The 15,430-nt window shown below is 36.0% G+C and overlaps 2 protein-coding genes and 1 long non-coding RNA gene across 3 annotated transcripts; 1 reads left to right on the forward strand and 2 right to left on the reverse strand.

Annotated features, from left to right (window-relative positions):
• Positions 1-3,154: 3,154 nt before the first annotated feature.
• On the reverse strand, positions 3,155-5,655 carry LOC106427883 (exocyst complex component EXO70H1-like). The gene has a single exon (XM_013868601.3). The coding sequence runs from the start codon at positions 5,227-5,229 to the stop codon at positions 3,337-3,339; it is 1,893 nt and encodes a 630-aa protein (XP_013724055.2). The 5' UTR covers positions 5,230-5,655; the 3' UTR covers positions 3,155-3,336.
• Positions 5,656-11,766: 6,111 nt separating this feature from the next.
• LOC106427879 (60S ribosomal protein L35-1) lies at positions 11,767-12,729 on the reverse strand. The gene is made up of 4 exons (XM_013868597.3): positions 12,614-12,729; positions 12,396-12,531; positions 12,094-12,250; positions 11,767-11,981 (listed from the first exon to the last, which is right to left on the reverse strand). Exons 1-4 carry the CDS (start codon positions 12,615-12,617, stop codon positions 11,907-11,909), a joined length of 372 nt encoding a protein of 123 aa, XP_013724051.1. The 5' UTR covers positions 12,618-12,729; the 3' UTR covers positions 11,767-11,906.
• Positions 12,730-12,954: 225 nt separating this feature from the next.
• On the forward strand, positions 12,955-14,664 carry LOC125580387. Its single transcript, XR_007318138.1, has 4 exons — positions 12,955-13,888; positions 13,992-14,039; positions 14,127-14,426; positions 14,640-14,664. It is a non-coding gene; the product is annotated as an uncharacterized LOC125580387 (long non-coding RNA).
• The last annotated feature ends 766 nt before the right edge of the window (positions 14,665-15,430 follow it).

Genomic DNA, 15,430 nt, shown 5'->3' on the forward strand with positions numbered 1-15,430 from the left:
GATACGCAAAAGTAGATGAGAATCTTTGCATTTTGTACGAATTAGTTAACAATCGTAAGTGTAATGTACAGAAAAAAAATTAAACATAAAAAGAAAACTATGTGAAAACAAATATATGAAATTGGTTTATTCAATCAACTAAATTACATAATTTATGTAATAACATAGTATATATATATAATTGCATCAGAGATTCATTAACTCACAAAAAGAAATACAATGATAGGTAAAAAGAGTTTCATATATTTAAATAAATGTTTTTTTTTTCTCATTCGAACTCAACTAATAGAGTTTATTGTTTAAACCCACATTAATAAAACAAAAGCATTGAAAATTAAAACAAACTAATAAAATATGATAAGAATAGTAACCACGATTTTACCTTTAATTGTATGATTCATTAATTGAAGTTCATTTGACAAATGTGTAAGATGAGAAAGATCGTTAGCTATAGTAAAATAAAGATAATGACTTATAACATGTAAACTGATTTATTGTTGTAATGTAAATCACAAGCAAATTAGTATAGGTCTTTATAAAAAGAAAGAAATTCCTAAAATCTCTAATTTAAATATAGATATAATTTGTCATCAAAATGTTGTTTAATCTTTGTGAAATTTAAAATTTCTAATTTTTAGTAAGTTTACTTTGGTAACTAAGAATTTCTATTTTGAAACTCTATTATTAGCAATTTTAAAGTGTCAATCTTTGTCTCTCTGAACAAAGCCTCTGAACAAAGCTAGTGCAGTTTGTGTTTCATTACTTTTCAATTCAATTAATTTTCCAGTGAATGTAAATTCCATCAATCTTCATTTCAATTTACTTACCGGTATTTTGGTGCTACAAGCTTTTGGTAGATTTCTATTAGTCAAATGAATTCGGCTGTGTTTAGGTTAGCTTTTCTAATGGTTAAATAAAATTGAGTTGTTTTATTATGGTAGAGTTTCGGCGTACCAGACTAAAAATTGAGTTGTTTTTGACACTATAGTAAATGAAGTAATAATTAGATAAAGACATTTTTTCGTAGCTTCTTATTGTTGGATGTTGTGTATTGGTTCTAGTTAGTTGTTATGCTTTGAACCATATGTCTAAATAAAATTATATATAACATTTTTTGTATTAATCCAAAGCATTACCAATATATTTTTTGGTATTTCTTATTTTTGGATAAGTTTTCTTACAACTAGTCGGATTATCTCTCTTTCCTTGATTGTACTGAACATTTGCCCTTTTTCACTATATATGTTTGATTTACTCGGCATAAATGAAGATTTCTTGTAAAAATCAATGATTGTTTGATTTTTACAAGTCTTTTCTATGACTTTGTACACAAGAAATAGCTAGAACATGTCACTACTTTGTAATGTCTCATATAAGGGTCGAAACAATAGGGAAATAATTATATGTTGTGACAATTTTATGTATAATACCTTACTTGAATATTTTCATGTCTTTAAATACACAAAAAGCAGACGAGAATCTTTGCATTTGGATATACTTATACGTATCATATAATGGGTAGACCATCAAATCCAGAAAGATTCTTCTGCATACAAGTCTTTGGGCATATAACGCAGAAACGGTATGACAACATCAATGTTGCCTTTTGCAGCTGTGAAAAGAGGTGTCGCTCCAAGCTCATTCACCTCGTTTACCACCGATGTCATTATTTGTGCTACCTTTTCAGTTTCCAACACAAGACAATACTATTAGTACAATTTTATTCCCAGTGGGAGAGGAGAACTGCTTCATCATACCTCCTCATCAAAATTGGCGCCTGAATGGTACCAGTAATCTGAGAATCAATGTCAATAAGAATATGCTTAACAGAAGCCAAGTCTCCTCGTTGAGCAGCTAGGTGAAGCTCGGGTATCGTTGTGACGGTCAGTGACTTGTTTCACAGCCTTCTTTTTACCCGTTGGATCAAGCCTTTTGGCCGAATTGGAGAGTCCTAAGGACTGGCTAGAATTTGACACGATTAAAGCCTTACCAGAGTTGGATAGAACTGGTCTTCCATGGGGTTGGAGTTGGTGACAGGTCCGCCACAGTACTCCCTGCTGGACTCACTGGATCCGCCAAATCCTTCTCCATGTCAGGTTCCAGTTCCTTCTCTGCAAGAATCAGATATATTATACGTTGTTTGTTTGCTTATCACGCAAATAACAAATCCATGGAAGACATTTAAGACCTGAGATACCTCAGGTGGCCTAGCGGCAGTACTGAAACCACCTAGCGGCAGTACTGAAGGGATTCTCACACACGACTGCCAGAGGTCGCGGGTTCGACACTCTATCGGCGGGGTGGTACTGAAACCTCTCCAAAAAAATCCTAAGGGGTTTTCCTGGATGCGGGGCTTTTCGGGGTGGGGTCAGTCACTATAAAAAGTTGACCCACAACAGTTTTAACCAAGTTGCTTTGGTCTAGTGGTAAAGGAGCTTTAGCTGGAGTGCCCGCCCCTGGGTTCGAGCGTTCCGAGACCAAAGACCGTTCACGGTGAGCCACCTGGTGACCTTCGGGTCCATGATCACTTCGGTCTCTAGTCTGGACCACCACGGTGGGACCAGGATACTCGGTTAGCAAAAAAAAAAAAAAAAAAAAGACATTTAAGACCTAACCCTAATTACACAAACATTTAAGACATCCAAGAGGTGTAGCTAATCTCTTTACATGTTTCTAATTCTGAAACAGATCCTCGTAACAATACTGTGTCAGAAACTAAAATGAAGGACGATTGTCGCTATACTATCAATGTACCTTCTTTGATTCGGGATCCCATTTTCAGAGAAAAAATCTGATGATTTTCAAAGCGGAATCATGATAATGTCGGTTGATAAATAGACCAAAGATTCTTGTTCTCCTATTGATGAAGAAGAAGAAGAGTAAGTCTTAGCCGTCGTGGACCTTGGCCACCTGTACCTTCACGGTCACGGCACGGTTTTGAAATCCAATTATGGATATTTTTATACGAGAAGCAGAGAGATTTCGTTTTTGGGTGTATAGGTTGTCTTTCTTCTTCGTCTTCAGTTATGGATATTTTCCACGTCAGCATACTACACACAAAAAGAGATAACATATGGAATGTCAACTCAACACATTGATAAGTTAAATACTTTGGTTTGACGACAATTTGTAATTGGTTTATAGTTTCCAGCCGGTTTGGAACATTTTATCATACATTATCTCAATCCTTACATCAATTGACATTACAGACAAACAAACAAAAAAGGACATTACAATAAGATCTTGTCCTGCTAATACAGACCTACTAGTATACAGTGTTTGCGTTTTACATTTAAGACAAAAAAGCAAAACAGGTTTAACTCTTTCTTTTTGACTTTAGGGTGTGGACTGCCGTGACAGACAAGACAAAGGAGAAGACACATATGAACTCCCCGAAGTACCCTCTCCCGAAAACAAATAAGACAAATGGCTCTCAACATCTTCAGGGGTAAATCGGACAACCGAGCTCAAGTTTCTCACACCACCACCAGCTCCCGCCACGACAACAGACCTTCTCGTGTTGTAAAACTCTCGATAAATCGGCACCAGCTTTCTCGCAATCGACAGTTTTATCTCCTCTCGAAGCTCTGAATCCGGTACGACGCACACACTTTGCTTACCGTACGCCCTCTCAAAGCTCTCGCTGAATTTTTCAAACCTCTCCTTCACTTCCTCCGCCGACAACTCCACGGCACGATTCTCAGGTAGGGTCGCCAGCACTGGTCCCCACGCAAGTCTCTTATAGCTGTCGGAGAACTGCTTAATCTTAGCGACGTGTCTCCTGACCCAGTCGTCGCCGAGTAGCTGCTTTAGGTTCGAGCAACGAGCGCGTGAGACCACGTGCTGGAGGTTGTTGGTGAGGAAGAGATACTGCACGGAGCAGTCCTTGTAATAATTTGCTTTACGGTCGATTTTACAGAGGAGGACGAGGATAAGCCACGCGAATCGGATGGCTAGCTCCGACGACGGCGATTCGTCGGAGTCCGAGACGTTGAAGTAAGACTCCGGAAGGAGTGTCCTATCCGGCGGCGGAGATCCGGCGAGGATGTCGACGAGTACGTTACTATAATCGGCCAGGAGAGAGATGTGGTTCATGGCGGAGGTGGTCAGCGGATGTACACCTCCGCCCTGAACCACCACCTTCGACGAGTCCTTCTCAATTCTTGACTCGAAGTGCCTAAGCTGTGATCGAATCGATTCGCTGAGAGAGACGAGAGACTTGAGCGCTTGGGAACGCACCACGGAGGTAGACTCAAACGAGAAGATGGACTCAATCGCTCGCCAGTTTCCGGCGATGGAGCTGTACATGTCTAGAAGCCGGAAAATTTTCTCCGGCGGAGAGCTCTTCTTGCTGATAATTTTAGCGGAAACGATCCCGGGAAAACCAAACAGAAGAATCGCTCCTTCGCGCGAGATTTCACTGAAGCAAGACTCTCTGATTGCATCAGAGGATTCGAAGACGTGATCGCAGAGTATCCTCTCCCCTTTGAAGAGAGTCTCCATGGAGACTTTCACGGCCTCTAACCAGCTTCTGATCTTTATCTCCATCTCCTCCCACGACATCTTCTTCGCCTTTGCGGTACTAATCTTCTCCACGTCGAGACGGTACACCCCTTCGTCTATGATGGACTTTCTGATGGTTTTGTATATGATGACACACTCTTTCGCGTAGCCCGAACCGATCATGCACTCAGCGATGGATCTCAAGTCCGTCATGACGCTGCTAGCAGCCTCTTCAACTTCTACGATTGAGTCTCCAACGGTGTTTGAATCGTCGTCTTCGGGGAAATCGGAGTAGCTGGATCTCGCTGAGGTGAGTGAAGAGCGTGTAGAGACCGATTCTGGATCAAGATAAGCACGGTTCATCGAGAGGATCTGATAAAACTCCTTTTGAAGCCTCTTCATCGCGATCTCCATGAGTCTCTGAGCTCTCATGAGCCTCTCGGAGTTCGGATCCTCACTCACCAACAGATCCATCGTCTTCTGAAGATTGTTCACTCGTTCGATGAACACCATGGCCTCTGCCTTGTCCTCGTAGAACATGGAAGTGACTTTAGCGAAAGTGGAGGTCTCCGTGTTCCATCTCTCGATTATGTCGGCGGCCGACTCGATGATTCCGTATGCGGCCGCTGATTCCAAACTCTGCCGTGGGGTTAACGTAAGAGGAGGTTGAAGATTCGACGGCGTTTTGGCCACGCAGCAGAGGCTTCTCATCGCTTTTCTCGGCATAATTAGTCGTCGTCGTCGTCGTCGAAGAAATATATTTCAGAGAGACTTTATAATATTTTTTGAGTCTCGTTGAGGGAAAATTCTGTAAATTTGAAACGGTGCAAGTGGTGAATAGTTTATTGAGGGGGAGAGGATGATGTCGTTGAGAGTGTATTTATAGAGTACAATGACGTCGGAACGACGTCGTTTGAACTTGTGGAGGGGAAAAGAGAAAGAAAGTTGTTATTGACTTTTTGATTTTTTTTGCCGGTTTGTTTTACTCTGAGCATACACGTGTAGTGGGGGCACTGCACGGTTATATTTTGTCAAAGGCTTTGCATGATTTTGTGGATCTCTTCCTCCACAAAAATGACGTGAAATCATGATAGTATATTATCATAAGTTGAGCAGAAATATTAATTTTGTGTAGGAATATATTAACTTTTAAGGTTTATTTTGGTGTTATCATCATCTAGCTTTGATTAACCAAATTATAACCAAACGATTTATATGTTAAAAAAAAACGATGTCTAAGAGGGATAACGCAAGAAAGCTACACAACTATGAACTATTTTTAAAAAAAAAAAAAAAAAAATATGAACTATTTAAGGAAAATCTGGAACTTTGAGACATAGTACATTACTAGATTTTGATCCGCGCTTCAAAAGCGCCGGTTATTTTGGATGATACACAAATTTTGATATGAAATAGTATTTAGTGATGTTGTACATTATTATGTTAGAAAGTCATATTATATCGAAGAAAATTTTAAAATTTGTATAATTTATGAATTAGTTTACAGGTTCGACTTTTATATAGATCCAGGGCAAAGTACCTATTGGGTAGTATTTGGACCCGCAAGTTTCTATCGAGTCCATGTCCTATTTGAGACCCAATCGAGTATCCAAAGTATCCAAAATAGTTTTAATTTATTAGGTATATTTTAATATTTTGAATATGTTTTTGAAATTACCGATAATTTTTAATTTTCAAGTTTAGATTTTTGTTATAGTTTCGGGTTTTAGGTAAAATTTCATTTTAAAAAAATCGCATTCTGATAAAAATTTACGTATTTTTTTGGTTTTCGGATCAGATTTTGAGGTAAAATTTTAGGTCTTTTTTAGATATTTTAATATTTTTGGATAATCGTTTGAGTTTTCGGGTATGTTTTCGTGTCAAGTATCTTTTGGCTTTTCGTGTACTTTTTAGATTTTTTTGGTATTTTAAGTCTTTTCGGGTTTAAAATATTAGAACCGATCGGACCCATTATGTACCCAAAAGTAAGAGTTATTTACATGTATTTGAATTATGGATTCGGACCTGAAAGAAACCAACTTAAACCACAAACCAAATGTTTTCAAATACCTAATTAGGTCCAAATGTCTAGGACTTTAAAGATCTATACCCAAAATGAACCGATCTGTTCCAAATCCGAATATTTGATGCCTATATTTCTTATATTTTATGTGCATTTTATAATAGTTACATTTGTTAAGTTTGTGAGAATCGAGATTAATTAGCAAATTTTTGGCTAATTTAAAATTATAGATTTATAGGGTTTTAAATAGTTTGTAAACTTATATTAAATAACCAAATTTTATTATAAATATTTTTAGTTTTAGTTAATTTTCGTACCTATTCCCCAAAATTTTTAGATTAATGATTTTACTTTTCATATCATATTATGTGCTTTGTTATTGTGCTTCTTTCTTTAAACTCTAAGAAATAATGTAATATCATAAGTACATATGTTATAACAGAAATCAATTAGTTTCGTGAGCTGCTATTTAATATTAGATTAATTATTGTTTGGCCGTACTGTTTGTTTTAAATCGATTAGTAACAACAATTAACATAATTAACTTAGTGTGTTCCTTATAAATAGGAGTAGAGATATTTTGATTGATTAAGGCAAATATTAAATAAAACATATTATTAATGAATAAGTCCAAAACCTTGTATAAGTAGATTTTTTAAAAATCCTTCTCTTTTAATAGTATGGATACTATACATGTTGTCTAATGTGTGTATATATACGCATGTCGTGTGATCGTCTTAAAACCTGACCTAGCTAGTCTACTATTAATTAAGTACAACAGAGGAATATACATTTTAAGTTACTCCCGAAAATAAATATCTACTTTTCTGAATGCGTTAGAAGAGCATATCTCTGATGTATTACTTTATTTTTTTTATTCTAAAATAGTGTAACTCCAAAACGAAAGTTGAGTTTTACGCCAATGTATTATTTTATTTTTACTCAAAAAATATATTCACAAATGATTCTATTTTTATTTAGTTAATAATTGTTACTAATACTTTCAACCTAAAAAAAATTAACAATTAACTCAATTATTTTATATTTACAAAACTTTCATAAAAATATATTTTATTTAAATTAAATATTTATTAATAAAATACAGTTAGAGTTTTTCTTCCAACTTCAATCGGTGTAATTTTCATCATATGCAATTTTTCTAATTCAAAAGCAAAATTACGCATTAAAAGAACATAAAGAAGATAAGAATTTTTTTTTTGCAATTTAAATTATGTACTTGATCCAAATTTTTGTGCATATATCAAGATTAACAAGTACAAATGTTATCAATCAAAACGTTGACCCACAAAATAAACAAACTCGTCTATTTCGTTTGAACGATACTTCACTGATTCCAAAAACAGTTTACGGAATTATTAAATCACTTGTTTATATTATATTATATTATATTACATTATATTATAAATGATTTATGTTTAGTTTTGATTTTTATTAGTTTATGCATCTTTTATGTAAAACTATTAAATAATATTTTGTGGAGTATTATATTTATTTTCATATTATTGTATTATTTTAAATATTATTTAAGTGTGAAATAAAAATATTCAAGATTAAAAGGACAATTTCATAAATAAATAAAATTTAACTCTAAAATGGAATAATTTTAATGAACAAAATTACTCCAATAAATGGAGTAACCCTAGCCATTATTCTATTTTGTAGTTGAAAATATAGTGGGGATGAAGAAGATTTTTCTAGTCAAAAATGGAATAGGGGTGAAGATGCCCATAAGCAATGCATGGGATTAAATCGGTGAGAAACAGTAATTAAAGATTATTTTATAAATAAAATACAAGTAATTATGTAATGTTTATTTAATGTATAATGTATGGTTGACCCTGATCAAGACCCATGAGCCAACCGTCAATTACAACCTTGAATCTACTTTACTTGTCGATGGTCTTAACTCCCAAGAGGATAAGGCGATCTGCTTCCCACAAAAAAGGTTCATATATACTTAAATTGGAAAGTAAAATGATTAAAGCAAAACAAAAGGTCAAAGGACCGCGTCGCTCATGTCAAAAATTGCTGATGTTGACGCAATTTATACAAACTATCGTTTTTCTTCTTTTCTTTAAAAATGTGAGAATTTTAAACCTTATATTCATTAATCTCGTTGACAAAAAAAAATATTCATTAATCTTTCCCTAATATTCAGAGTAACTTTATATAATTTTAAAAAAAAAACTTTATAGAAATTTTGATTAAAACATGATAGTTCATGTTAAAAATTGAGTGAACGTTTTTTTGTTTGTTTCAAGAAGCTTTAAAACAAACATTCAATTACACATGCCTATACCTATCACATAGTGGCGAATGTACATATGGTTTAGGGGGTCATATGACCCCTGCGAATTAATATTTACATTATTTTCAGAATATTTTATAAACTTGGTTAAACATTTGGTTAAGATTAGTGTTTCACTCCAATAATTTTGTATTTAAATTTCTAATTGCACCCATTATTGTTATATGTTTTCATAAATTCTTGTAGTGTTATATAATATGGCTTTATGTATAAAATTTGCTTATTGTGAGCCTATAGAAAATAGTTTTAGCTTGGTCGGCCATTGATCACTCATAATTTTACTATTACATGCAATTTGTCAATAATACGTAAGCTTATTAAGATGAAGAATTAAAATCCTCGATTAAATATGTACGTATAGAGTAAAATTAAATATTGTTTCAAGCACGTTTTAATTACTATGTTATGCATAGCTTTTTCTTATGCCAAAGTCTGTTATAGATAGCTTATGCGTTGAATACGATAAGCCTATATGCAGATTCATATTCGACGATTGAAAATCGTTTAAAAACTTGTGGCTGTTGTCTTTTCGTCAACAGCTAGGTTATAAAAACATTTGTTCAGCGACGTGTTGATTTGTTATACATAGTTTTTTTTTTTGTATGTGAACAATTTGTTGTAGATAGTTTACCGTTTATGCATTGAATAAGATAAGCCTATTTGCAGATTCATTTTTGTGTTCTGGTTATTTTCTTTTCATCAAAGGTCAAGTTCAACTTTAGATATTTGGAAGGCGTGACGATATCAAATATCCCGGGATGTATATTTGCTGACATATATTGTTTTCTCGGGACTTGTATTATTGTAATATAAGTCGTCAAATTTGAAACCCAACCAAATATTTTACTATATTATATTTCACAAAATAGACTGGTGTTTATTGATTTTTGTATCTATATTTACATGTATCTAAAGAGAGAGATACATAAGTCAAAAGAGTAAAATATCTCACCTATCAATTTTGTCCCGGTTAATTTTGTTGTTTGTGTTTTAGATTTTAGAGTTTAAGAATCGATTTTAAACTATAGATATATCCAATTTCAAGGCACCATGCACTTTTGCCGTAACTAGTTAGTAATCTAGAAACCATCTATGTACTGCTAATTAAACGTTTGGTTCGACCAAAAACGCGTCAGATGAAAATTTATAGTTTTATGTCAAGAATTCTAAGAGAAAACAAACGAGGAACTTAAGTATATGGAGTATAAATAATATTCGGACATATTGAACAAAATTCATGTTTACATGGTTAGATGTAAACTCCCGAAATTGTCAGAGCTTACTTGGAAGATAAGCATTTAAACTTTATAGTTTTATGTCAAGAATTCTAAGAGAAAACAAACGAGGAACTTAAGTATATATAAATAATATTCGGACATATTGAACAAAATTCATGTTTACATGGTTAGATGTAAACTCCCGAAATTGTCAGAGCTTACTTGGAAGATAAGCATTTAAACTGTATTTGATCAATACATCTAACCAAACGAAAATTGGAAATAATCGGTACGCGGTTTAATTAATGTCATAATTAAACACCTCTAGTCTTGGAGCACATTCAAATACACGTATGTCTTATTACTGACCTCATGTTTGTTGGCTCAGTTATTATTGTTGTTGCTTTCAAAACTGTTACATAATCTTCCAAAATTTACACTGTAGTTCTTCGATGATATTGGTCCGTAGACGTAAACTCAGGACTTACAAGCCGCGACTCACGACAAGTATTCCCATTTGAAAAAGGGGACAAGGCAATAATTAGAAGAAAAATTTTAAAATAGAAATTCGAATTAAAAATTAAGAGAAATTAGGCTTCAATAACTTCATGCATCAGCTCAGAATATACAACCAGCGACTTTTATATCCAGAAAATTCAAATTCTTGCGAAAAATATTTTTTTTTCCAATTGTATTTCCTAGCTATAATATTATGCGATAATATGCTTCATAATGAAATTAAAAGGTAAATATATAGATTTGTAACTTTGGGAATATACACTGTCATACCATTCAAAACACACACACACATATCGATTTAATACCGCTAAGACATTGATTAATCATTGTACCAACAAATTCCACGTATAACATTCGTTAGACCTCATGATATTTTTATTCATATCGATGTAACACACCATTAAACATGATATCCACACAGATATGTCGGTATGTTTCACCATAAAAGTATCAGATTTTTTCCAAATAACATTCTTTTATATTTGATGACATGTGAACCATGTTAATGAAATATTATTCTATATTGTTCGAAATAAAGTTGAATGGAACCCATTTAATTCATACCAAAATAGCCAAATCTTACTGCTCAACTCTCAAAATTTTCATTCAAGTGGTACCCCAATCACATTCTTCTGTAATAACAGAACAAGTAACGGCATTTCCATCTACTTTTCTACCGTTTTGAATCTTCTGATTACTTAAAGTCTTAAATAAAAGGTTCTAGATGACATGGTGAGAGAATATCATCGTCATTAGGACGTGTTTTAGAGAACAGAAATAGCATCAATTATGACCGCATAGCGCAGTGGATTAGCGCGTTTGACTTCGGATCAAAAGGTCGTGGGTTCGAGATTTACATTCTAGTTTTGTTTGAGATTTACACAATTACGGACAAGTGTTATACTGGCAGAACGACGTATCATGATTTGTTATACAATTTTTTTGTTTGTATCAGTATTAATTAGTTTGAGTAGCAGTCATAGAACATTGCATTCTAAGCACAACTCAACCATGCAGAAACTGTATAACTCCATCTACTATGCTCACACCCTTTTGTGTTAATGTATCACTCGACATTGATCTTTTTTACTATAACACGCCTACCGTTGTGATAAGTAAACTTTGAATTTCAAGTGAATAATGGACGGAATAACAAGCTGGTAGAGATGGGCACAGATAAAATGAAAATATCAATAAGAACCAAAATCCATGTTACTGAAACTGTTTGACACCATAGCACAGGTAAAGAACCAATAACAAGTTTCCATCAAAAAGAAAAAAAAAAGCTGAAAACAGAGTTTCTAATAGAAAGGATTTAAACTTTGATGGCGTACTTCCTGATCGGGAAGTACATTTCCTTCTTCTTCTCACGCTCTGTTTTCAACGATAGCTGCAACAACAACAACAAAAAAAAAAAAGCCAAGAACAAGATCAGCATCACAGCTTTGGTAATAATCAAAACAAACTCACGTCTTGTTTTTATATGTCTAAATCAGACAGACCTGATGCTTGGTGAGGCGCCTGCGGATAGCACGTGTTTTCTTGGGACGGAGATCGAGAGGGATGAACTTCTTGTTCTTGTACGCTTCTCTGAGAGCAGACTTCTGCTTCTGAGAAGTCACTGTCAACACCTGAGCTATGGATTTTCGGACAACCTTGCTGGTTCATTACAAAACACATAACCGTTTCAGACATTCGAATCACGAAATGTAACAACCAAAAACACTTCCAGGTTCGAAGATAAATCTACACATATCCTACAACTTAACTAACTCTGAACTAAAGTTAGGAAGGAGAAACGTACATTTTGGAGAGCTTGTTGGGAGCACCTCCGGTGACCTTAGCGACACGGAGGAGAGCAAGCTCAGCCTTAAGATCCTGAAGCTGGTTCTGAAGATCGCTCTTCGACTTGTCCCTCAGCTCGTGAACCTTAATCCTCGCTACAAACACAATAAAAACAAAATTGAATCAGATGTAATCCTTAAATGAATCCGATTGAGAAAAAAAGATTCATCGCCATACCCATTGTTAACTTGAATCGTATTCAAATGATGCGCGGCTGCTGCTTGTTGGCTCAGAGAAACAGAAGCCCTAGGAACGGGAGGAACGGTATTTATATATATGAAGCCAGTTTTTTTAATCAAATAGTGATCGAACCTTTAGTGGGCCTTATAAAAACCCATTAATTATCTGTAGCTTCGTGACCAACATAGTAATTTCAAAAAATTTATTAAGTTTGATATGATCCAACATACATCGGGGAATCAATATACAATACTAAAAGTTGAATAAGAGCTCCTCTCATGCTGTCCACGTCCTCACTAATAATCAACCAATCAAATATCATTTTTCTGCCACATCACCAATCAGCTTTCTCAGAAGAATTCCGTCTCTTTCGATTATCGTCTCATCTTTTCTCCTCAAGCAAAAACGTTTTCCAGACGATTGTCTTCTCAACTCTCGTACTTTCCTCCATCACTCATAATTATCTATTGATCCAACCCATAGAATCTCTAACAATAGATTAATTCGTCTGTTTGATTCAATTTCATCACCATCCACAACCGAGACGACGACGAGGACGAGCAGGAAACTCGAGACTTGGTACCGGAATCGTCAGATCTAGCTCTGAACAGACTGGAGAATCTGTTCCACCAGTGAAACTGTTCTCAGCGAGGTTAAGCCTCACGAGGTTAGTGAGACTGAACAAGCTCTCGGGTATTTGCCGGAGAATCTGTTTCCTTGCAGGTAGAGGTGACGGAGATCGGAGGAGGTGGTTAGATCGAGAGGGAGAGAGCCGGCGAGGGCGGTGAGACGGAGGCTCAGTGTTCGGAGACGAGTTAAGTTTCCGAAAACACTGTTCGGGATGGTGCCGGAGAGAGAGACGCCGGGGAGACGGAGGGCGGTGACTCTGTTGTTGTCGCATTTTACGCCGGCCCAGTTACACGGCGAGGTTTGTCTGATGTCCCAGCAGAATGTGCGGCCGCCGACGGAGGAACGGAGAGAGAGAAGAGCGGCTCTATCGGCGTTGAGGTCTTGGGTTGAAGGGAGAGGGAGAGAGAGAGAGTAAGAGGGTTGTGAGGAGAACAGAGAGAATCGTCATGGAGGAGTTGGGGAAGACTCGCATTGTGCGATGATTCATAGAAGGAGAAGGAGAGAGAGAGAGAGAGAGAGAGAGACGGTAGAAGAAAGAGAAGGCTCTTTTGCAGAGCTGTGGTTATAGAGACAGAAGTGAAAGCATTCAACAGCCTAATCCTAGATGTAACAAACGCTGCTGCAGAATGAAAATGGAATCATGTAAGTTGTTCATCGGTCGAAGTGATGCTCATGAATGATCGAACCACTGGCTGTGCTCATGGTTTTGTTTTGTTTTTTTTTGTTTTTTATCCACTGATCTCAGAGTTGCTGAGAGAGTCTTATTGTTTCTATACGTAATTGATATTAAATTGTAAGTTTTCATCAAATTTCTTTTGAGCCAATACTTCATTGCTTCAGTATCAATCTGCTTCTTACAATAATTCATTGTTTGGAACAGAGGTTACTGCTCCTCCAGGTAAAGCTATTCGTTTCTTCAGAGAGCGCACCACCAACCGTCACGAGGATCTCTATCTCCTTCTCTGTTGCGCAGGAGACGATCTCCGTCTCTATTCTTCCTTTCCGAACCTGAGAAACGTGAACGGAGATGGTACTTTTGTCATTATCTCAACATAATCTCCGGCTGCCGGAATCTGTATCTACGGTGTTTCGGGGTTACGCAACCGCCACATCGAAACACGCCTGCGACCATCTTCGCCGTCACCTCCGACTTGGCTTCCATATCCGCTCTTCCCTTCAGGTTCAAGCTAACTTTCTTCTCTTATATTTTCCTCCTAAAGTTTAGAACTTTGGAACAAAAAAGGTTTAAACTTTCTTCACCTGTGTGCTTTGTGATTAGCTCTTTTGCAATTCTATTTGTAAAAAGGTTTCAACTTTCAATCACGATTATAGCTGCTTTCAAGATTTATCTCATTTTGTCTTGGACTCTCTGTCTCTCTGCTGCTTTTGACAGATACTGCTGCAAGTCTATGATGCTCACTACAAGAAAACATCAAGGATTCTGAGGGAACAAATCGTCGGAATTTCGTCGGAATATCGTTATTCCGACGAAATTCCGACGAAACACGTCGTCGGAAATAATTCCTCGGAATTTCTTTTTTCCTCTGAAATCCCTCGGAATTTTCCGACGGAATTCCGAGGAAATTCCGAGGATCCCTTGTTTGTCGGAAAAGTCCTCGGAATATACCGAGGTAGAACTTCGTCGGGATAATTCCTCGGAAGTTCATCGATCGATGCGTGTTTGGACATATATACATCGATCGATAGGAGTATACCGACGGACTTTTTCCTCGGTTTATTCCGAGGAACTGTTCCCTCGGTATATTCCGAGGGATCCGTTCCTCGGAATTTTCCGAGGGAGTTGTCCCTCGGAAAATTCCGAGGGAAATGTCCCTCGCTATATTCAAAAAAAAAAGGATCGATCGATGCGTTTTTGAACAAAAACGCATCGATCGATCTAGTGAAAAATATAATTAATTTCCTCGGAATGTAAAAAATATTAATTTTTTTGAAAAAATAAAATTTCTGAAATTTAAATTCGAAAATATGAAATTAAAAGTAAAATTGAAATCATATTAATTAATATTCAAAGTTTCACAAATAAAAATAAAACATTCCGAGATTGGGGAAAAAAAAAACTACGGGTCTGGCACGTCCGGGAACACCTCGTTCGGGTACATCCTCTGCATCATCTCCATCATTTGCTGGTTCAGCCTCCTCTGTGCCTCATAGCCCGCCTGTTGA

Source organism: Brassica napus, chromosome C1 (assembly GCF_020379485.1).
Source record: "Brassica napus cultivar Da-Ae chromosome C1, Da-Ae, whole genome shotgun sequence".
NCBI classification, from domain to species: domain Eukaryota; kingdom Viridiplantae; phylum Streptophyta; class Magnoliopsida; order Brassicales; family Brassicaceae; genus Brassica; species Brassica napus.

Coding starts and splice junctions, on each gene's coding strand:
- LOC106427883 (XM_013868601.3), bottom strand. CDS start 5,229: ATGCCGAGAAAAGCGATGAGAAGCCTCTGCTGCGTGGCCAAAACGCCG.
- LOC106427879 (XM_013868597.3), bottom strand. Junction 12,251..12,395: donor CCCAACAAGCTCTCCAAAAT/GTACGTTTCTCC, acceptor GTAATGAACCAG/CAAGGTTGTCCGAAAATCCA. Junction 11,982..12,093: donor GGCGCCTCACCAAGCATCAG/GTCTGTCTGATT, acceptor TTGTTGTTGCAG/CTATCGTTGAAAACAGAGCG.